Source organism: Lycorma delicatula, chromosome 7 (assembly GCF_047948215.1).
Source record: "Lycorma delicatula isolate Av1 chromosome 7, ASM4794821v1, whole genome shotgun sequence".
Lineage (NCBI taxonomy): Eukaryota > Metazoa > Arthropoda > Insecta > Hemiptera > Fulgoridae > Lycorma > Lycorma delicatula.
In genome coordinates this window covers 111,252,293-111,277,332 of record NC_134461.1, presented here as the reverse complement: position 1 = coordinate 111,277,332, position 25,040 = coordinate 111,252,293, and the positions used below count along the sequence as shown (strand labels likewise).

Sequence of the window (25,040 nt, the reverse complement as noted above, 5' to 3'; positions counted from 1 at the left end):
TGCTGATTGGTAGATTCTCCCCCACCACTTTTTGGCCCTGCCCCCTGTGAACAAACCTCACAATCTTATTCACGCGCACTGATTGTTCAACAGATAGCTTGCCAATTTTAAATCGAAAAATTTTTAAATTGGGGAGTTGTGCACCTCCCCTTTTGACTGCAATCGACTGAACCAAAAGTGTCCAAAAAACCCAATTTCCTCAAAAATTTGGATTTTTGACTTTTCCTAACTGCAGTAATACGCCCTCACTGAGAGATTTTTAACAATATGTCATAAGTGGTACTTATTTTCATTGGTTCCAAAGTTATAGCCAAATAAAATTTTAACTGATTAAATATTTATCAGTTCGAATCAGACTAAACCTCTCTTTTTTTTAATTAATTTTTCAACTTTATTTACTTTAAATATATTATTTGATAATTATTAACCCGTGATTGCAAAAAAAACTTTTACAGTAAATAATAATAAAAAAATTTGAAAAAAAAAAATCAGAACTTATTAATAGAATAAAATTATTATTACTGCAGTTAGGAAAAGTCCAAAATCCAAATTTTTGAGGAAATTGGGTTTTTTGAACACTTTTGGTTCAGTCAATTGCAATCAAAGGGGAGGTGCACAACTGGATGTTACAACAGTCCTAAATCCAAAATTTCAACATCATACGGCTAATTGCTTTTGAGTTATGCGAAATACATACATATAGATGTCACTCCCAAAGTAGTCAGAATGGATTCAGGAATGGTCAAAATGAATTTTTCCATTGAAATCTGAAAACCGAAATTTTTTGCAATCACAATACTTCCTTTACTTCATACAAGGAAGTAAAAAACAATAATTTTGTTTGTTGAAATTGCAAATATGTTTGAAAAATTTCCTAGGCTTTTCTAATTAACCAATTTAAATTTTTCAAAATGCATTTGAAAGTTCGTGCTCTTTTATACGTGATAAAATTTTAAAGTGTCTGGAGACTTTGTTTCAAGCTCACTCTATAGTTTGACTTTCTAAGGGTTCGTACAAAAGTTTCTTCAATTCATCTCACGTTCTCCACTGCCATAACTGGTTGGGCCATGCTCTTGCCTTTACAGGCACCCTGTTTGTTCAAACTGGTGAAACCAACAACATATGCTCTTTCTTTCAATGTTAAATCAGGCAAGGCACATGCTGCACTGCAATGGCCAACTGAGTTTTGTCATACTCAAGAATTCAGAAAACCTTGTATTGCATGATAGGCATCTTACACACAACTGACATGTAATGACGACACAAGCACTCCAGCAGAGTTTACACTCTCGCTGGATGATAAACTAAATGTTATTCAAACCTTTCAGGCCTACTCTCTCAACTACTAAGTAGATCAGTTAGATACAATGTATATTTTAGGAAATATAGAGTTACTAAATTGAATCCATCATTTAGAATTGCTCTGCACTACAATAACTAATAGTTATATAGATTGTTTTGTCAAAGCTATAAAGATTCAATGGAGATCCCAAAAAAGTCTTAAACATAATGCCATAAAAAAATAAATGAGATTAGAACATTACCTTTCCTGCTAAAAGAATACTTATAAGCATCTAGATAAGGTTTTGATGCTTCATCTGATGATAAATGTTTGTAACAATGGTTGATTATGCTTAAATCATCACGTAATGCATCTAATTCAGGCAGATGGGGTAACTGGCTGTAATGTATCCAACTAAAAAAACCAATTAAGATGAAATTTTAATTAATTAATGAATCTACAAATAAAATAAAATTATCATTTTTCATGAAAATTATTTACTACACTGAATTTAACTACTGTTGTGAATATCTATAGTAAGTTGACTCAAAATTGATAATATTACACAACATATTTTCATTTTAATTCAACATGCTGCAATAAAGAACTGTTTATTTGTTCATTAAACAGTGACTAAATGAAAAGTGGGTCATTGTCTATAAACCAACAGTTGGTATTAAAGTAAAACAAATATAGCTGTAAATTTCATCACTTACTTTTCATTTACAAGCTGAGAAATAATTAAATGAATATTACATTTTTGCTGCATTATTTATCAATTCACATTGGTAAAACCAGCCTAAAACCCCAATTTTTTTCAATCATGGAGAACTGGATTAAATGTTACACAAAAAACATCAATTCTTACCCATATTTAAACCCAGAACCTTCCAGAAAAAAAAAGACTACCATTTCAGGTGAATAAATAGGCCATCCTCCAATCACGTACTCTTCTTCACTGTCAAAATTTAAACAATAATGGATTATCAATTTATTTGCAGTAAAATGACTAGTCATTAACTATTTTCAATAGTTCATTTACATCATAAAATGTTTCAATAAAGTTTTATTCGGTAATTCTCATTTGTTATTTCAATGATTTCTATATTAATACAGTGAAACCTAACCCTGAATACTTGACCCTTAACACTGTTCAAAACAGACCCTGAACAAGACGGAAATCTACCCCCATTTTGGAAAATAACATTGTTCCAGTTAAAAAAAAAGAAAAATCAATGTAAATCATCCTGTATATGGAACCTGCACAACTCGAAAATGGAAATTTAGCTACCCTGAATAATATGGAAAATATACTGTATGAGCTATGGATATTAAGGAAGGAAGATTGAAAATTTATCAGAATTTTTAGAAGGTGATTAAAAATGACAATAGCCTATAAGGATGCTATGACAGATGTACGAGAATTTGACGGATGAACATGCAAACACCGAACAGCTATTGAGGCCCCATACACATTCCACAAAAATAATGTCACTGTTTACTGTGTGACTATTTGTCTATGCTTCTTTTCTGTCAGTACTGCAGTCAGGTTTACTTGATTGTAAATTATTTGTGTATGTCGAGTTATCTGAGTAAAATTGTTTTTTACTGTTTAACAATTAATGTGTTTGTGCTTTATTGTATTCTTGTGTTGTGTTAGTTTCTTATTACTGTACTGTACTGCACCTTACTGTGTATCATAATTTTATAAATTTGTTTTTGTTTCAAAATCCACCAAAATGTCATGTAAAAACATTGCTTTAACACTAAACGAAAAAGTTAAAGTTATTGAAAAAAATAACAAACATAAATTGACTGTACATCAGTTAAGTGTGAAAAAAGTCAGATCTACAACATTTTAAAACATATGGAAAAAATTATGGATGAGTGGTTAAAATAAAATGTGAATATGAAAAAACAGCAGAAAACTACTGGATGTGAAGAAATAAACGAACTGTGGGAATGGTTTGTTAGCAGTAGATCTAAACATTTGCCAATTTCTGGCCTATTTTACAAAGCCAAGCTTTACTGTTAGCTAAACAATTAAACATGTATTTTAAAGCTTCTAATGACTTGAAAGTTTTAAAAACAGACAATATCATTTGGAATGAAGTTTGTGGAGAAGCAATTGATGTCGATAAATCTGTAGTTAAGGAACAGGGAAGACAAAACTTTCTATTACTCTGGCTGGCTATGATCAAAATGACATTTTTAACTGTGATAAAACAGGAATATTTTTTTATAACCTTGCCGACTAAAAAGCTAGAGTTAAAAGGAAAAAAAAACATGTCTGTGGAAAGACATCAAAAGAACACCTTCTTAGCACAAACATGGTCAGGAAACTTCTAAAACCACTAGTCATCAGTAAATCCACAAGACCATGGTGTTTTTCTCACATTAATGTTAATAAAATCCATGATTTGGTGACCTAACAAAAAAGCTTAGATGAGTTCTATAATGGAGGAGAGATTGAAAAATATTAATTCTAAAATAAAATTCAAAACCAATGTGTTCTGTTGCTTCTTGATAATGCAACTTGTCATCCTTATATCAACTTATCTAATGTTAAGTTAGTCTGGTTTCCACCTAACACTACAAGCATCACACAACCATCGGATCAGGGTGTTATTTACACCATAAAAATCCTCTACAAAAGAATGGTGTTGTAATCAATTATTACAATAATGGTGTGAAGAGTGCTAATGAACTTTCAAAATCAATTTCATTCAGTACTTGTCGCTGTCTACTGAATTCATATGGCAGTAAAGAATATAAAAGAGGAAACTGTATGAAAATATTTTAAAAAGGCTATTCTTATCGCTTCCTGATGTAATAACTGTAGTAAGATTACAGTTGTTGCATAGGAAAGTGATAAGAAAATAGGAAGCAAAGGAAAATATGGAAATTTTAAAAGATCTGTGCAGTACTAATAAATCAAAAAATAAATGCTGAGACATATGTAAACTCTGACAGTAATTTGGCTACCAGTATTAGCCTAACAATATAACTGAGGTATTTTTGTCAGTTCCATGGGAGGATAATGATGACACTGAACTGCAAACTCGCGAAGATGAAGAAGACCGTATCAAATGTGGTAATTGAACAAGTGACATTAAAGATCCCATCAAAATAAACTCGAACTTCGACGCACTCCAAAGTCTTAAGTGACTTACAGAAGTTCACCGCAAGAAAAAACGCAATGAAAAATTGAATTTTTGGGGTATTTATATAAAGCGCCTATTTCTTTAGAACAGCATGCTGTTAAAGAAAAGACAAAACAGATATAATTGGTTGACATGTTGCAATCACAAAAATAATCGTTATAAAAATTAAACTTAATCATACGTACCGTATTTTTTAAAAATTGTGTTTTTATAACGTTAATTGTGTATTAAAAGTATCTGGTAAGCCTACGAATTGAATTATTTTAATAAATTACGTACTGCAATATTGCAGTAGATTACAGCATTCTAAGTTGCCATGTATTCTTAACATGACACATTACTTAGCACAAATAGTACACATTATGTTCATCATCTATATATATATATATATAAATGAATTTTTGTCTGTCTGTATGTCTCTTATGCCTTCCTAAACCGTTCATCCGATTGCGATGTAACTTTGGTGAGTTGTTGTGGGCACGCCTGTGAAGGTTTCTGAATTAGTTTGGACCCGCTGGGATCGATATATTTCAAAAAATTGTATTTATGGTCTGATTTGGCTCATATTCAGAATATATGTTACTTGCATGGAAAGAAATGCCTCTGCAATAAATGGACCCGCTAGATGGCGCTGGGGTTGAGATATTTGGAAAAATTGTATTTATGCTCCGATTTGGTTCATATTCATTATATACATTAGTTATGTGAAAAGACAAATTTTTGCAAAAAACTATAACCGCTAGGTGATGCCGGTGTCTAAATATTTACAAAACAAATATACAAACAGACTTTCTTCTTCTATACATATAAAAGGTAATGTTCTTATGTATGTCTGCTATAAACTAAAAACTGCTAGACCAATTTACATGCCAGGAAAAGGGAAAAATCAGAAAAGGGAAATAGGGAAAAAGGTAAAAAGGGGAAAAGTGAAGAAGGGAAAAAGGGAAATAGGTAAAAGAGGAAAAGGTAAATAGGAGAAAAGTGAAGAAGGAAAAAAGGAAATAGGAAAAAAGGGAAATAGGGACAAAGGGGAAAAAGAGATAAAGTGAAAGGTTAAATTTTGTGGTGTTCCATAATGTTCATTTTTTAATGTTTTATCAAATTTTCAATTGTGTTCATTTAATATATATATATATATATATATATATATATATATATATATGTATACACTCAAAGCTAGCAATAGCGAAGCATTGCCGGGTCTGCTAGTTACTGGATAAAACTGAAACCTGTCCAAAATTGAAAAAAAGTTTGATCCCGTTGGTTTCCGTTCTGAAAGTTGGTTTGATCCCGTTGGTTTCACTGTAATATGATAATCATGCCATGATGCTTTTTTTAATTGCAATAAATAAAATAGTGGCAAGAAAGACTAAAATCTAATCTTTGCTGGCCTCTGTGGCACAAGTGGTAGCGTCTTGGTTTTTCATTGGAGGTCCTGGGTTCAAATCCTGGTCAGGCATGGAAATTTTCATATAATACAAAATTCCATTTCCATATCCCATGCACCAGCTTCAAGCTTATGTGGCAGTATCATCAAGAACAAAAATCTTCCTAACCATAGATTGTTTATACACCATAAGAAAAACAAATATCTTACTAACAAATTAAAATAAACTACAACATGTAAAGAACAGTATAGAGTACAATTGTGGGCAAGTTCCAGATGGTATCAGACTCAGCTATTAAATCCATCGTCAAGAAAACTTCAACTTGACTGAAGCAAAAATTTCATGTTGTCAAGTAACCTTTGACTAAAGACAAGTAAAGGTTAACAAAACTGGAAAAACTCCTGTATGACAAAAATATAATGAGAGGTCACTACCCCTTGGTGGAATAGTAGCGCTCTGCCTTCCATTTGAAAAGTTCTCTGTTCAAATCCCTTTTATACTTGGTATTTTTTTTGCAAGACAAAATTTCATTATCATTAGGCAAATGTAACTTGGAATCATCCAGTTTTTCTGATGATCATAAATTAATAATATCTATTAAATATATTTTTAACTGGAACTTTTCCTAATTCATTCAGCTTCCATTAAATGTTCTTGAAAGGATGAATATTAAAGAAGCAACACATATGTTACCAACTTCTTCCAAATTCATTGAATTATTTCTGAAATCTGCCACTTTCTAGATGGCTGTTTCCGTTCAATTAGTCATCATTTGCAAGGGAAGGAATCTTAAAAAAAAGAGTACACATTTATTAATGTAGTATTATCAAAGAATGATTACCTTTTTAAACAACTAATCCATCAACATAACAAAAAAAATATATACTTTCATAATTTTAGAACACAAATAATGCTGCTTTATATAGATTTTTCAGTTTACACAATATTATATCGGGTGATTCATTTGAAGAGTTACCATATAATTATTCAACAGCTATCAGTCCCATCATATTTATGTTTGCAGGCATGTATACCATAATTCGTGGTGGGGGGACTTTTGTAAAATAATTTTCAAAGGGTAGGAACCCACCCTCTCTGCTACACCTACTCCAACTCAAAAATCTTAAATGGTAATGGCAACATTTAATTACATTAATTGACGACCTGAAAAAAATGGTGAATTTTGATGAAAAGAAAATTAAAATCCACCTACCTCTTCACTCGCTAAGTGCAAAAAACAATTTGAGGAAGTACTTTTTTTAAATTTCAGTCCAACGAAAATAACAATAAAATAACTTCTTAAACCATTTGAAATAATCATAATCTGTGGATTAAAACTGTGAAAATTATTTTTAAAATTACAACACAAAATTTTACCCCTAAATTTTTTCTAAATATTCCAAGGTTGAAATTTTTTTTAAATGAGATGATGTAGCTTGTTACACCTTGCTGGAAGGTTCTTTGAATGACAAGTAATTTGGTACAAATAAAATAAAAATTGGTTTACTGGTATTGAAGTTGTGATTAAAAATGTGTTTTATTTTAGATTATGTTAGGATTTTTTTTAGGTTATGTTGAGATACAGTGTTACTGACCCAAAGAATTAGGTCTGAAATCGTTCATTCTTCTTAAAAAGTATGTGTTTTAAGTTTCTCCAGTAATGAAAAACTGTTTCAATAAAGACAGCAGTATAACATCAGCTAAATGTACAAAAAACCAATAAGGTACCTACTTCTTTGCTGGTAACGTGTTGAAAAATTTATTAACAGATAAAGTTAATGATTAAATAATTAAATAAAAACTAATTCATAAATGAATAATTTTTAATCAAAAAATAAAGCTTAAATCATTCATTGAATAATTTTATTATTAAGGTTTTTTTAAAAATAGCAGTCCTTAAGAAATAATAAATGAAACACATTTTTTTTATCTCAGTAAAATAAAAGTATCAGCTTTTAAATCATTTCTTCAAAATGATTCCCATTTTCTTATAAACAATAATAAAATCTTTTTTGAAATTTACATCTTACTTTTATTAAAGTTTCTTTAATTACATCCTTAAGTGGTCTTACAATTTTATTTTTAAACTGTTGTATGTTGGCAGAAATTTCTTTATAAATTATTGATTTTAAATGACCCCACAAAAAAAGTCTAGTGGTGAAAGATCAGCAGATTTTGCCAGCCAGTCAACTGTTTCTCTTCTACCTATCTGATGCCCAGAAAACATTCGGCCTAACCACTGTTGAACTGGAAGTGAATACTGAGAAGGTGCTCCATCTTGCTGAAAATGAAGCATGTCGTTGTCAAGCACCATGTTTCCATTGTCATCTTTGTGGTTTTCTAAGGCATGACTATTAACGGGTGAATAACTTCATCTAGCAACTGCATATACTTTTCACCTGTCAAATTCCTATCGATAAATAATGAACCATTTATGTTATCACCATAAATCCTGGCTCACACATTTATTTTTTCAGGATGCTGCGTGTTTCCAACACTGAAAACCTGAGTATTTACATCGCTCCTGTATCAGTAGTTATGTAACAAATCCACTTAGAGGGAGATTACAACTAATTGAAAAGAGCGTAATTGGTAATAAGGGTGTAAATATTGGAGGAAGGAGGATAGTGCATTAGGTTCACTGATGACATGGCAGTGTTGGCAGGGAGTGAATATATGATGAATGAAATGTTGAGAAGAATAAATCAAACCTGCGAGGAGTATGGGATGAAAATAAATACAAAGAAGACAAAAAGCATGATAATTAGCAAATAAACCAAAAGGGCAACGATTAGGATCGGGGGAAATAAAGTTGAGTAAGTGGCATCCTTCAAATACCTGGGGTGCATCATTAAGGAAGATATGAAATGCGATCAGGAAGTTACAGTATGAATTGCTAGAGCAAAGGAAGCATTCAGCAAAATGAGGAGTGCTATGTAGCAAACTAGATCTGCGACTAAGGAAAAAACTTGCAAAATGTTTTGTGTGGAGTGTGGCCCTTGATGGGGCAGAGACATGAACTATTAGAAAGGGAGAGGAGAGAAGATTGGAGGCCTTTGAAATGTGGGTTTGGAGGGGGATGGGAAAAATCAGCTGGACAGAGAGAGTTCAGAATGAGGAGGTGCTTCGTAGAGTAGAAGACAGGGCGATTATTGAAATAATAAAAAGAAGAAAATGCAGTAGGCTGGGACGCTGGCTGAGACGTGACTGCCTGTTGTGACGACATTGGAAGGATTTGTAACAGGTAGGAAAGCAAAACGTCAGAGACGAATGAAAATGATAGACAATATAAAAAGGTTAGGAAGTTACTATAAAATAAAACGGATGGCAAAGAATCAAGCAAAATGGAGGGCGGCCAGGTCAAAACCCCAACATAACCCAAAAAATAATCTAAAAAGCCACATTTTCAGTCATAACTTTAATATCAGTGAACCAATTTTTATTTTTTTTATATCAAATTACTTGTCATTCATAGGGCCTTCCAAAGAGGTGTCAAAAGCTATATTGTCTCATTCAAAAAAATTAATAAGTTTTCAATCCTTGAAAAACTTAGAAAAAATTTTAAAGTGAAATTTTGTGGTGATAATTTTAAAAATAATTTTCAGTTGTAATCCACAGATCTGATTATTTTAAATGGTTTAAGAAATTATATTACATTATTTTTGCAAAGAGGTGACAGATGAGCAAAGGGATGAGCAAAGTGGTGGACAGATTTAAATTTTCTTTTCATCAAAATTCATTATTTTTTTTGGGTTGTCAACCCAAAATAACGAATGTGTTAACGTTTCAAATGATCACCTAGTATATCCTACTTCAATCAGAAAATGAGAATAAACCCACTTTAAGCTGGGCAGATCATGAAAAATTAATGGCAGAATATTAGCTTACAAATCCAGGTCAAAATGGTAAAAGCATGTAATCCAATAAACAATTTTTTGATCCATTTGGATTTATTTTGTACTATGTTATTCATGATAGCTAGAAAGCAGAGTGGTGTAGAGTTCTAACCATATCGCCCTTATAACATCAAGTAAAATGTCTCTGATTTCGCTCTATGAAGAACAAATCTAAATTTTAGAGACAAAGTAACTTAAGAATAATTCTTAAACAAAAGGTAAAATTACACAAACCTTGTATTAAAGCTGCTGGTGTTTGGAAGAGAACTCCAGTAAATATTTGGATGAGGACAAGAAATAGCAACAAATTTGTTTACCAAATCTTGATAAAGATGTACCATAAACCATCCAAGTAAGGCACCAAGATCATGGCCAATGATACTAACATTACTAACTCCTAATGAAGAAATCAGTTCTGCAATTTCACTCATTAATATGTCTAATCTATAACATTTCCTTGATTCTGGTTTATCTGAATCACCAAATCCTTTCAAATCCAATGCTATCACTCTGAAAAAAATCAATGTAAATTTTAGAATGCATTATTTAAAAATTGTAGGGTTTGATATTCAAACAAATGAACATAAAAGATGTTGCCAATAAATATTTAAAAAAGTAATTAAAAGACATTAGATATTCAAGCTTTTTAAGTGCAAGTTAAAATTCATTCAAAAAGGTTTCTAAAGGATTTTATACATCATAAAATTAAATTAAATTTTTCTAATGTTTTTTTTTTTAAACTTTGATAATGAATTTCTCCTATTTGAAAAAATTTATCTACCATTTATTAAATTTGAACAATGATAAATATAAGGTGTATTTATTTAATTTTATCTTTAGCCATTATTATACAATCTACACAAACATTTTCAATGCATGGCTTTTGTTTTATTATGTTCATATTGTTTTCATCTTAACCGTAACTCCAACTTTTCTGTGCAGGTTCTTATATTTTTATAATAAAAACTGGTCTTTTTTGGTGTTTTCTCTACTTTGGATACATTTTTTTTATTGAGTACAATTATCCACCTTTTTGGCTTCATCATAATTAAATCACATGTTGAAGCATTTCAGATATATTCAATTTTCAAAACTTGCTGTATCCTATTACTACAAATATGTATAGTAGTAATGGTTACTGTAGTAGTGGGCTATTTACTAGGTTATATTAATTCTTTAGTACAGTGAATTTTGAAAATGGAATATATCTGTAACATGTCGACATGTAATTTTATTATGATGAAGCTAAGAAAGATGGGCAATTGTATTCCAACAGAAAAATTACTATGATCATAGCAAAATATATATATATTTCAATACTAATACCAAATTTGAGATACATTCTTTTAAATCAGGTACATGAAACAGTTCAACCCAATATTTTACAGAAAACCTTCTACAGCTTTTATGTGTAGTTTTAGGCAGAGTTTCCCACAATATATTTGTCAGTAAAACACTGAACTTTACATTCTTTTCACCCACAACATATTTTTAAAATGTATAACATTAAAATATGAAAAATCCAAAATTCTCTAAGAGTTTTCTTTAGTGTTTTTAACTGGCACTACAGCTATGCAACATTACTAAGTATCAGCATCAGTCTAATAAGATCAGAAAAATCAGGTTAATGCCACTTAACCAAAGGACAGATTCTTTCAAATCTTAAATGATTTGAATTCCAACAGAAAATATGTTTACCAAGCCTAACCTTTTAATATTTTTTACAGCCTAACCTTTTTGTCTCAGGGTAATGAACTCAAAAAAATGCTCTGTTTTGAAAAACTGAAATATCATGGTCAATCAATCAAATATCAGTATCAATCTTTCTTAAGGTAAAGATTATCTACAGAATCCTTTTCCACTAAAGGATTTCAGTAATATAACATGGAAGGACGACATCATTTAACATAAGGTCAAGAAAGTATTTACAAAGTAAAAAACCATATCTGTTTAACATTTATATTTTAAACAGTTTTAAAATCATAGAACAAACCTATAATGTAAAGCTAGAGCAGGTATCTGATATCTCCAACTAATCCAACAATCAGGAAATCCATGTAACAACAAAAGTACAGGCTTGTCTTTGTTTCCTGCTTCAACATAATGTAGTTTTACTCCCTATAATAAAGCAAAATTTACAAATTATACTGTTATATACTACAATGCATAATCTAGACTGTAGAATCAGTGGGTATTTTTAACCTAATGACAAAATAAAACTAACTGGGAGGAAATTAATATTAAATAGTAACCAACAGTTAATAAATATTTACTAAAAATGATATTAGTTAGCAAAATGTTGTATTTTACATAAAATAATATAAATGTAAAGTTGACACAGTATTGTATCAAAGCTGAGCCTACAATTTCTCTTTAAACAAGTTATTTATAAGATTACATGAGATAGTGAAAAAAAAAAGGGGTAAGTTGCTCATCAAGGTTTGGTCACAAGGTAAGGACTGTAAGGGTCCAATTTACAAAAATTTACAGTTCATTTGTAAACAGATTACAATTGAAAAGAATATGAATATTAGCACATAAAATACATAAGGATATGGGTACTTATGTATTAACGCCCTCGCAGCTACAGCTTTATTTAAAAACAAAGTAGTCAATCAGATTTCGGTGGAAAATGGGCCGATATAGAGTTTAACATAAATAAATATTTATTTTATAAATATAATTTAACCAAACCTAACCTACGCTCGCTAACCTTGACTAATTAACACTGTAATTTTTTAAGTATTTATTTAATAAATTCAGTAATTATTGCAATTTGATTATTTAAATAATAATTGTAATTACTGAATTTATTAAAAATACTCAAAAAATTACAGTGTTAATTAGTCAAGGTTAGTGAGCGTAGATTAAGTTTGGTTAAATTATATTTATAAAATAAATATTTATTTATGTTAAACTCTATATCGACCCATTTTCCACCGAAATCCGATTGACTACTTTGTTTTTAAATAAAGCTATAGCTGAGGTGGCGTTAATACGTAAGTACCAGGAAATGTTATACTTTAAACTATATGCCAAAATTTTTATAGTTGACGTAAAACAAAAAAAATTTAATTAAAGTCCACTCAGAATCTAAACTTCTGTTCAAAAAAGTTTATAAGTTTATCTATACATATGATATAATCATAAGATATGAAGTCTACAGTCTTTGTATGTATTGGGAACATCACATTTTGAATAAAAGTATAAGATTTTATTTAACAAAAAATAAATAAATAAAGCATTATTTGGTTGCAAATCAAGCTACAATATAAAAATCAGTTGTAAATATTCGTATATAAACACTCTGTATATGAAAGATAAAGAATTTAAAGATAAAGAATTTTAACTGAATAAGACTTTGCCGTAATATTAAAATACAATAGATTGTTATAAAATTCACACACATATCAAGGTTTGGTGACAGTAGGAATGACACCTACTAAAATATATGGTCAGAACATAAAACATTCAGTAAGTGAAAGATAACAAATTTTAATTTACAAAAAATTAGTGCGAGCACCTTGCTTTTTTATTAAATTATTAGGATTCTTACAATTAACAGTATAGTGCACTTGATTTCAGATTTTAAAATCAGACATACATCATCTACCTAACTTCAATAACCAATGTCTGTTCATAAAAGTAACAAGTTTGGATATGCAATTTTTTATACAAAATGAGTTTATTCTATTGATACATAAAGTACATCGGATATTAATAAAGCGGCAATCATGGATTTGACACATACATAAACGCAACTAATTCAAGAAAATCAGGGATAAAATCATGGTAGTAATCAATTAGTATAGAAAAGCTATTGAATTCAAATATTTTATTTAAATATTTCTTGAGCACTTTTTGAAACTTTAACAATAATCAGTTAATGATGTAGACCTTAAGAACACAAGGTCTTAATCAATACATAATGTTGATTATGCAATAATCAACAGTGTGTGTAAATCCTCAGATTATTAAACATAAGATATTTTAATTTTTTACAAAGTACATGTGCACACTTTTAACTAAATTAGGAAAATTTTTGCATTTATTTTAAAATGTAATAAGACTGATTATAAAAATCATATATCACGGTTCTATCAGCTGGTGTTGATCCAATCTTTAAAAACTGATAGTTAATTATAAAACTGATAATTACAATATTTTACATACAATCATGGAAGTAGTACTACATAAACATAAACATAAAAAGTGTTTTAATTTTTAACAGAAAAATATGAGGTTAACATATTTACTCTGTAACTTTTCAAAATTAAAAAACTTTTGTAAATGTAATGTAAATTGACAAATTAAAATTTTGGACATTAAATTTATGATGGCTTGTAATTTTTTTTATAAGATTTTTTCACTTATAATAAATATAAAACACTTTTCATGATATTCTGAGACTTGGTTGGGACATAGTCGATGACTTAATAACTATATTAAACAAACAAGGAAGGTTTTTGTTTGGTTTTACAAGTTTTTTATAAAAGTTTGTTATCAACATTCTGACATGAGGTGGGACCTAACCACGAAAATATAGGGCACAGAGAACATCCTGTATATTGAAATACACAAATCTATAATTTTACCTAAAATTTGTGTCAAACTAGGGTTTTTTTTGAGAGGACGACTTACCTATGTATAGCAGTATAATTTTTAATTGAGTTGTAGATCCATTTACAGCTTGAAGAACAAACCATCTGATCACTCTATAAAAACAAACAATATCTAGTACCAACCACTTATATTTATTGAAAAGACAAGTTCAAGTCTCATATTTTATATCATGTACTTCACAAAACAACTAATAATACTCTGTTCATTATATGCTTTCTCATTATATGCTAATAATGAGAAATAATATAATTTTTTATAGTAATAATAACTTTGTTATAGTATAATTTAACTTTGTTATAGTTATAATTAGACAAATTAAAATAAACACAATTTCATTAATGTTTTTCCATATGACGTGTAAGTCACTGCTTTTACTGTCAAAAACAAAAGTAACACAAAAATATAAGAAATGGTTAACATTGGTATTTTAAATAAATTGTTTATTATTTGATCAGGTTTGATAAATTAATTTAAAATAAATCATTACTATACCACTGTCATTAACACATTAAGCACATACAATACTTTTTCAAATTACACTAATATTTTTTAGATTTATATCAATCCATTGTTCTTTGCATTTGTGTTTTAATTTTAACAAAAATGTCTGCAACAGTATCTATGATGTCAACTTAAGAAAAAAATGTATTCTTTACAGAACTATTTTAAGCAAATTTTCTGGAATAAATAATGTACTACACTCATGAAGTGTTGACTGTAGCACAAGAAAAGACAGAAGCCGCATATTATAACGGTACAAACGATTTTTGAAGGTTTGTCAAATTGCAGAGTGAATGAAGTGCCAGGTCCTTCTTTTAATTTGTACATTAAAATATTCTATAAAAACTGATAAGTATAGATTTAATAAAATACCCTAGAACTATAACTGAGAAACTAAAAATAGGATTCAAGGAACCAAAATTTTTGTACATTGTGATAAACTTACGTGAGAATGATACTGATAAATAATTATAAAATGGGTTAAAATCAGGCTAACATTTATTGAAATTTGTTTATATCTTCAATTATTTATCTCCTTATATTTTGTATATGTCTTCTTTATAACAACCTTGACAATTTTAATAAAAAGAAGTTGTTTATTGAAATTCAAAATATTAAACAAAAGTAAATAACTTAACGATAAATGCATTTAATCATAAAAATAAAAAAATCTGACGTGGACAACACGTGACTTCCTTGTACGCCTATTAAATTATACATACACATTTTTTTTTACAATCAGAGATTAATAATTATTAATAAATCAATATATTTAAAAGTTAATGAAGTCTGATTCAAACCGATTTGCCTTCCCCTTGTACGATCCAAATATTTCATTAATTAAAATTTTATTTGGCTATAACTCTGGAACCAATGAAAATAAGTACCACGTATGATATATCGTTAAAAAGCTCTCATGAGGGCTGATTACTGCAGTTAAGAAAAAGTCCAAAATCAAGATTTTTTTGGATTTTGGTTTTTTTGGACACTTTTGGTCCAGTCGATTGCAATCAAAAGGGGGAGGTGCACAACTAGATGTTACAACAAATTCAAAATTTCAACATTCTACGGCTAATCGTTTTTGAGTTACGCGAGATACAAACGTCAGACCAAAACTAGTCAAAATGGATTCGGGGATGTTCGAAATGGAATATTTCCATTGAATTCTGAAAACTGAAAATTTCACGATCTCACTTCCCTTACTTCGTCCAAGGAAGTAAAAAAAAAAACGTTAATGTGCAAAAGAATCACGAATTTAAACTGTTGCCATAACACGACTTTTCTTATTATTTGCCTTTAAGCAACAAATAGATTAATTTTTATTTTATTTTCAAGTAAACACGTTTCAAAAAATTCTACTTAAGTTACCGGAAAACTTTTAAAACCTTCGTATGTAACAATTTTAGGAATGACGAAATTTACCTGTTTTTTTTTTTACAAAAAGATGCACAGTAATTAAATTCTAAATTAATTTATCGATTTGTAATTACTGTTATTATTTCATTATATTAAACTCCATGTTTATTTTTGAGCTATAAAAATAAACATGTCTATTAATTAGGTAGATTTCATAAGAAAGCTACCTATTGTAATGGGTACCATGATTCGACATCCGGAAAATTACGACATATCTTCGAGTTTCACCCAGATCCCAAAACCAACGTCAGTTCAAAAGTTTATATATATATATCTATATTTCATTTTCTTGTGGACATGTAATTGCCGAAATTTTTCGCCAATCACATTCAAATTTATACATAAAATATAACGACCTAAAATCTCAGTCTAGTTCGTTAATTAGCAAAATCAGAGCGTGGGGATGGAATTGGAGGGACTTTTTCGAAAAAACAAAATATCGCTATAAAATTCGTTTAAAGATCCTACTATTCTTTGGATAAGAGCCTAAAACTTATCTACGTAAAGTTTTTTGATATCACCAAGCATTGGCCCAGGAGGTGGATAAAATTGGGTTTCGAAGACAAAAAAAATCATACCTCCCTTAATAGGCACAGTATCGAGTCAGTTTAAAGTGGTCATTAGTCCTCTAAACATTACCTAAAACTTTTGTCCGAAACAATTTTTGGTATGACCAAAATGTTGCTGGAATTGTAATTAGATCGGGCTTGTCGTATGCTAAACATGTGAAACTTTTTTCACGTGCAACCATTGTCGTATTGGATAAATTTGAAGTTTTTATTAATTTTAAAGTGGAAATCTTTGTTATACCCAACTTAGCACCGATGAAATCTGCCTCCGCCTTCCGGTGTGTTGAAAGGAATTTTTTTATACCGTTTGTCTCTTATTATTTAGAAAACCCTACTTCTGTTATAAAAATAAAATTAATTATCAAATAATAATACATTTTTAATTGCAAATGTAATTTGTTTAAAATTAGGATAAATGGATAAATATCGTATTCACAATTTTAATAACTTTACAATTGGAAACGTAATCGTGTAATAATGAAAATAATAGAGTTAAAACACATTTTAATATGAGAAAGATTTCTTATGTAATATTCGCACAATGTAATAAAACAGTTCACTGTTACAATGAAGAGTACGTTTTACAATTTGAGGCGTTAAAAGGAGATTAATAAGTATGTGACTTTAACCGACAATTCTTTTCAAACAGATTATAAAATGGCAAGATTTTTGAACGTACAATAAAATATAAGCCATTATTATAAAAGTCGCACATCGTGGTTCGATGATGTGGTCTAGAAACGAATCTATAAAAATCTTTCAAATGTATTAATTTTTAATTATTTATAAATGTGTCCTTTTAACCTTTTATGTAAAATGTATCAGATTTTTAATTTGACATAAGCAAGTGTGACATCATTTTATTACATGAAAAAATTTTCAACTTATATAGAAATAAAAAAAATTTTTTTTGGTCGCATATTATCATGGTTCGGTCACGTTGTGTGAGCCTGATCTACAAAAATAAAGTCCGTAATAATATCCTATGTATGAAAGGTAAATTTTCTTTTTTTACACAATATTTGTGAGTTTATGTTATTATTTTATTAAATCAACAAAATTTTCCCACTTATATTAAAACAAAGTTGATTTGCATAAACAATCCACATCAAATTTTGTGCCGTGTTCTGAACTACAAAAATTGATTGTTGACATTTGTTATTAATAATTATAACTCAACAAAATGATAAGCCTGCGTAGTACCCAGTTATAGCGGGGCGGCGTATAACTGTGCACACTGCGAAAGAGATAGATTGATACAACGGGTGGAACACTAATCATTCCTTTACGAAAACATCTCGTATAGCTCCGTATACAAACATAGTATGCAGTACCATTGTCAGAATTGTTCAGGATAGTTAATAGCGCGGTAAGGCATCCGTCAGCCTACGTGCACAGCAATACGCCATCCGCTATACCGTAACAGCAACAATGGTATAGAATAAGTAAATGATAAGAAGGTTAAAAATTATGTTTATTACTATTAGAACACAATCGAATTATTGCATAATAAATTTATATTACTAGACACGAAATGACTGAAGAAAATATGATAACTCAGAATGAATAAAGAAATTTACAGGCTCAACTTCTAAAATTCTCTATTAATTACATAACCCCAAATTCCTTCAATCTTGTCTTTAAATGCATAGGCAAAAAAATTTATTGGAATTTTTACAAAATTGTAGTTTTTTGTCATACTAAATTCTTTCATAAAATGTAATTCTTGATTCTCGTGTTCACATACACCAAATAAATTGATATTATAATTTTTTTATTTGTATGAAATTCTATTTTAGTTATTTTGTTCATATCTTATAAATACTGTGCATTACTGTAAAATAATTATAAGAGAATACCAATAACAATTCTTGCAACATATTGCTATTGATCCCTCATCATGAAAAACTACAGAAGAATTTTACTTCATAAATATTACGTTTAACCAATTTATAATTTTTGTTTTTAAAAGTTATAGTTCAACAAATTTTGTCATATAATGTCACTTCAGAAATTGCTGGATGTTAGTCAGTAAACAAACCACAATTCACTTTATACAAAAAAAATCAATTAATTTTTGTCCATAACAGTCGTTATTTCAAACCAAATTTAATATAATAAATATTTTTATCATCATGATTGGTCCTACTGTTCCCACCCAGAAATCAGCTGATGTTGTTGGCAGGTTTTTATTTTAGTAATCCTGACGTATATTTTGAATATGTTAATAAATGTATTGAATTTGAACTGAACCTAGACAATTATTATATAATTTTGTATTTATATATTTCATAATCTTTGAGCATGTTCAGATATGATTGTTTCTATACATGGTTAGAATATTAATACTAATAAGATGAACAAAAATTCAACCACATTCTGAATATGTTTCTACCAGCCTATCTTGAAAAACCACTGGCAATAAATTAGCCAATACCAGGATAGAAACAGCACCAAAAGTTACTGAAGATGACACATGAAGATGCAGGGGTGACAAAACATTTTAAAAAGTACATTATTATAATCTCTTACTTATTGTTTTTTCAACCAGTTTTCTAGCTACTGCTGGTCTGGGAGTGTTCATAAATTAGCAACTGCAATCACCACTACCAGCTTTCCAGGCCTGACATAACTGCAGACATAATGCAACGTAAATGTACCTGTAAAGATATAGTCTTGAATAGACTTATGTCAACAAAGATCAAGGTACTATATTGTATATATTTTCTCTTGTTATTTTGTGTCATTTATGTGTTTCTTTTATGTTTTAAAATTGTATGACTTACGGACAGATATACCAATACGAGATTAAGTAGATATACTCTACTACAAGTTGTGATCCAGTATAGCTGAAATGTACTACAGGAAGGGTAACTGAAGGCGAGATCAAACCTCGAAATAAGAAAAATTAAACCTCAAACAGAAACTGGGTCTAGAACTCATGATGTGCACCGACGAGAGAGCTGGTGGAGGTACAGAAAAAAAATCAAGGGAAAAAAATGAGATCACCAGGGGGATGAAACGCAGAACCATGTAGGGCCAGGGAGGCAGCCTTTCTGTTGAGACATCATGGCTAGGTCACACAGAAGCGTGGCTAGGTCGGGATGCTTTAATGATGCATTAAGGACCCTTGAGGTTTGAGAGGCGGGTGCACAAAGGTCAGGGGGATACGCAAGGGATGCATATCTGGACTCCAACTAGGTATTGGGTCAGGAAGAGTAGCTTCACTGGGGAGGAGCTCACGGCATCCAGAAGTGGAGGTCATGTTGCTTCAGGACGTCCGAAGGAAGGAAATGATAAAGGGCGGGTGGTTAGTCACCGCCGCATCACTTAGGACCAGTCAAAGCAACGTCCATTAGGTGGTTACCAGCTGCCCCTAGAATAGGATAGATGAAAAATGAAAATGACAGTCAACTACTCCTGATACAGTGGTTAATTGAACCCAATCATTTTTTGTTACTTCAAAATGTTTTAAAAAACTAAGATTTATTTTATTTTTTCTAACTACTAAGTGCTTATATTTGCAACAAACGTAAAGGCAGACAGAACGAGAATACAAAAATATTATTTACATTGCTATTTAGCTGAAATTTAGTGCCACTAAATACATATTCTTACTACGTTATTGTTTGATGTAAACATTTGTTGTTTAGTGGACCTTTATAATTTGCAGAAAATTACGATTTTTAAACATTAATATGAATATATAATTAGAATGATTCAGTAAATAAAATTATTACTATTAAAACATTAATCAATGAGAATGATCAATGTAATGTAATTATACTACAAAAGGTTATCAATTAGATACTAAATAAATTATGGAAAAATGAACATGATATGACACTGCATTACTGCATGCTGACCTGTTCAGTGATAGCATCGTGGCTTTAACCTTATGGATAAAGTTTTTTTATTTAATTCTTGTAGCTAAGCAATTTTTTTACCTGATGTTTTGCTATATTATATAGGTGATTTTAACAAATTTCCCATCACTTGTATTTTAAACACGAATCAAGACTACAATGTAAGCATTTTTAGAGGACAAACATCCATAATTAATGATGCATAAAGTTCACATATGGTAATATTTAAAATTCAAACTTCCTATACTTGAGTAAATTAAAAGAATCTAACTTAGAAACAATAATTTACTAATTCAGTTAATGAATCATCATAATGTTTATTGCTTGCATGTATCAGATTACATTTTTCAACACAAGACCAGAATTTTCAATAGTAACAATAACTGAGATTGCACTATTGTTCTGTTATCTGAATATTTTACTTCAAGTCAACCTGATAATAGAACTCCCAGCAATATTACCAGTTGGAACTGCCACCTGGATCTATTAACCAGCTAATGAACTACAATTGAAGCTTTACCCTTTACAACCACATCCCTATCACATTAAAACCAGCACAGTTTACTCAATAAGAATAAATATTCTCCCAGGAAACAAAAAATGAATCACATCAAAATACAAATGTTCATTAAATCGATATAAATAAGATATTCATTTTTGGTATTTGTTCTTAGCTGGCCAAATGAAATCTGCTTATTTGGAAAAAATAAACATAAAAATTAATAACCAAGTTTTTTACTTTTCTGAACTGCACTGTGCCTTCAATACAGACTTTCATAGAAATCCTACATTTGAATAAATTATGAAATAACAAAATTAAATCCATGCTTATTAATTTTGTTAAGTTTAATATATAAAGTATTTGTTTTGTATATATAGTCTCGATAGGAATTTCAAAAGGGAGAATTAGTAAAAAAAAAAAAAAAACTTGAGAATCCTATAATATACAAACTGTAAAAAACCTTCAAAAATTTCAAAATTATACAACTATAAAACCTAATATAAAAAACCTATTTAAATACTACTTGTAAAAAGTATCCACAACCGAGTAGAGTGTAGTATCTTTTTTTGTTATCCAGAAGGTTCAGGATTCAAATACTAACCCAGACTTCGCATTTTTTATATGCTATAAATATTACATGTTATATTCCTACATTTATTCTTTGAGGTTACATCATTAATTACTCACTAACATAAAAACAATTACTGCAAATCTTAACTATAGAACACATTATATATTAAGTCAATCAGTTGAGAAATAAGAGTAATATAGTCTTCAAAATACTGTTACTTCAGCACTCTACAAATGATGTGGGTTTTAGAGAAAAAATAATTATTTAATATAATATTTTATCACTAGAACATCTAAAATTACAAGGAAAGGTGTGGCAAATATACGTATACTACCAAGAATGTAGATGAAATAGGAATATATGTGTCAACAGAATGACAATTACTAACAAGATCAGTACACTTAACTGAAATATTTTTTTTTTTTTTTTTAATTCACGGCAAAAATTAAAATGATACATATAAAAACATTCAAAACTCAGCTACCTACACCACCCCTAAACATCTCAAATTGAATGAAATCCGAATTTATAACACCATCTTCAGAAGACCAAATTTTAATGAGTTTGTTCTGTTGTAATAGCAAAACTAATATTCATTTATATAAAAATGATTTACAAATTTTATAATATACTATCATCTCTGTTTTGTCAAATTTAAAAGAAATAATTTAATTCAGATTTGATGGGTTTAGGTCAGAATTTTATTATTTCTTAACTAAAGTTACTATGGAATACTTCAGACAAGCATGGCATTTTTCGAAAGGTAAAATTCATTTCCATACCCCCACGAACAAGCTTTTCAAAGGTTTTCAGGTGAATTAATTCAACAAAAAAGGGGGATTAAAAGGGGGGGATTTTACATTTACCACTATTATCTTATAATACCATGTTATCAGAAATAAAATACCTCATTACATAAAGAAAATCTCAAAGACGATTAACTTTGTTCAAATTTAACAAGTCAATAAATTACTTTTTCACTACTTAACGTAAAAACAATGTGTATCTTGTCAATCCCGATCAGTTGGAGGAAAATAAATGTTTTAGAAACATTAAAATCTGCAGAAAAGACTGTTTTAACTAAAAAATACACCTAATAGAATTTCATCCAACTAAGACAGCTTCTTATTTTTCAAAATATTAATATAATTTCAGTTCATTTTAATTTTTTTCCAATAAAATCTCTGCCTGACTAGTACTGCGATATCTCTAAAAAACTTAATTTGCAAACAAAAATAAAAAACATATTTTATCACTACTGCGTCGAATTTGCTATTTATTTTTTTCAGAAATAAATAATGTGTTTAATAAGTAACAATCTAACTGAAGTTTTAATTTTAAAAAAATAAGCACCTTAACATAATGAAACATGCCGACACTCGGCACAGCTTAGTACCTTTAATTTAACGTAATTGTGTTGTCCAAGTGATGTATCAACCAAACATGAAGGAGGACTATCGCACTTAGATTTCGTAACATTATTAAACAAACCATACATTATCAACTTTTTAAATAAACTCCACAACCCCCAAAAGAAAGATAGCACGTGTATTTTTAAAGAATCTGGATATGATATCGAAACAATTCCACTTCCAATACTGCTGCTGCTGCTGCTGCTGCTGCTGATACTAGTATTAACGATAACCGCCATAATTAAACAACTAAATCAAAAGATTTCTAAATTTCATTAATCAGACCAAACATGCCTCAACCCAACATAGTCACGACATTATCTGCTCCAAAACTGCTCACTCTCGTTATCAGCTGTTCAAAGTTTTAATTTGACTGTCACATGATCTCCCACGCCATATTGGTAAAGTGATGTTTTCAATTGTTTTCTGCGTTCATCGTTTCGCATATATAACCTAAACAAAAATAATTAACTAATAAACACCGCTAAAATGTGGTATGAAATCAATTATAGTATAAGTAATATTAAAAAAAAAAATTTATGATTAATTTAAAAATATACTAAGAAAATACGAATTATGGGCTCTTATAACATTCAGAGGACAAAATTAACAGTACAAAATTAAAACATGATAACAGCTTACATATCAACGTATTTTAATTTAATTTGCCAATTAGCTAAATGTTCTTACATTTCTGGGTCAATGTCAGTTAACAATAACATGCTGATATGTACACTTACAAATAAAAAATGACATTAAAGTAATTATAATAATGAGCAACTCATTAATTCAGTTAATCAGGAAATATCAGTGGCTGGGATATTTACACAAATCTTTTCATGTTTATAAGCAATTTAATGGTATTAAATTTAAAGCTTAATTATGTAGATATAATAACGCATTACAGTTTACATTTACTGCTAGTAAAATAATCATTTGTCTTAGAAAAAAAATCATAAATTATTACAGTATTTTATTTTAAAATTTTTAATATTAACACTATACTACTAAATATTAATACTATTAATAGGCTATGTACTACTATACTATTAATACTACTACTACATATTAATACTATACTATATTATACTAGAAAAAAAATCGTAAGTTATTATAAAATTTTATTTTAAAATTTTTAATATTAAATACTGATAGTAACATATTGTTTATCCAAGTGATGACCATATACTATACTAACAATGCCTGTTCATGGAAGTGAAAATTATAATTCTAGCAAATCAAATTCACTGGATAGAAAATACTACTTAAATTGACCTTTGTTATATCAGCTAGATTACTACTATAACTGTAAAAACTCAATACAATAAAACATCTGGAGCACAAATTAATACAATTTCAAGCTGCCTATGTTTAGTGATAACTTGCTTTCTAAAACAGAACAAAATCCAAAACATACCTAGCGACAAAAACAAAAAAAATATATATATATTAATTAACAGTTATAAAAGATTGCCTGTCTTTTTAGGAAAAGGGTTTATGATACAAAGAACACATTCAGTCATAAAATCACAATATACAAAAACCAATTTTTTTTCAGATCTCCGAAGCATAACACAAATAAAAGTCATTAACATTTTACCCAAAACACATGCAAATTAAGATATCAATATGCAAATTTAAACACTATGTAACTAAGTACTATCAATTTGAAAAAAAAAACATTTTAAATATAAATACATCATAGACAAAATATGTTAGTTGACTGCACTCTAGGTTTCCAAATTTTTTTTAAGAAAGGTTCAATTAAAATCGCTGATTAAGAAATTTCACTATGTAATTAGTTTCAAAAAAAAAGATCTGAACAAATAATTTATATGTAGCTTGAAAAC

The 25,040-nt window shown here is 29.3% G+C and overlaps 1 protein-coding gene across 2 annotated transcripts in view; it reads right to left on the bottom strand.

Annotated features, from left to right (window-relative positions):
* LOC142327280 (epoxide hydrolase 4-like) overlaps positions 1 to 23,619 on the bottom strand; it is a 39,215-nt gene extending 15,596 nt beyond the window's left edge. The window contains exons 1-4 of one of the 2 annotated variants that reach the window (XM_075370178.1): positions 23,175 to 23,619; positions 11,724 to 11,848; positions 9,965 to 10,240; positions 1,545 to 1,696 (exon numbers count right to left, since the gene is read on the bottom strand). In XM_075370178.1, the coding sequence (XP_075226293.1) occupies positions 1,545 to 1,696; positions 9,965 to 10,240; positions 11,724 to 11,848; positions 23,175 to 23,429 (808 nt within the window). In that variant the 5' untranslated portion in view covers positions 23,430 to 23,619. Of the gene's footprint in view, positions 1 to 1,544; positions 1,697 to 9,964; positions 10,241 to 11,723; positions 11,849 to 23,131 lie in introns of both variants that reach the window. The other variant, XM_075370179.1, reaches the window with a different exon arrangement.
* Between the last annotated feature and the right edge of the window lie 1,421 nt (positions 23,620 to 25,040).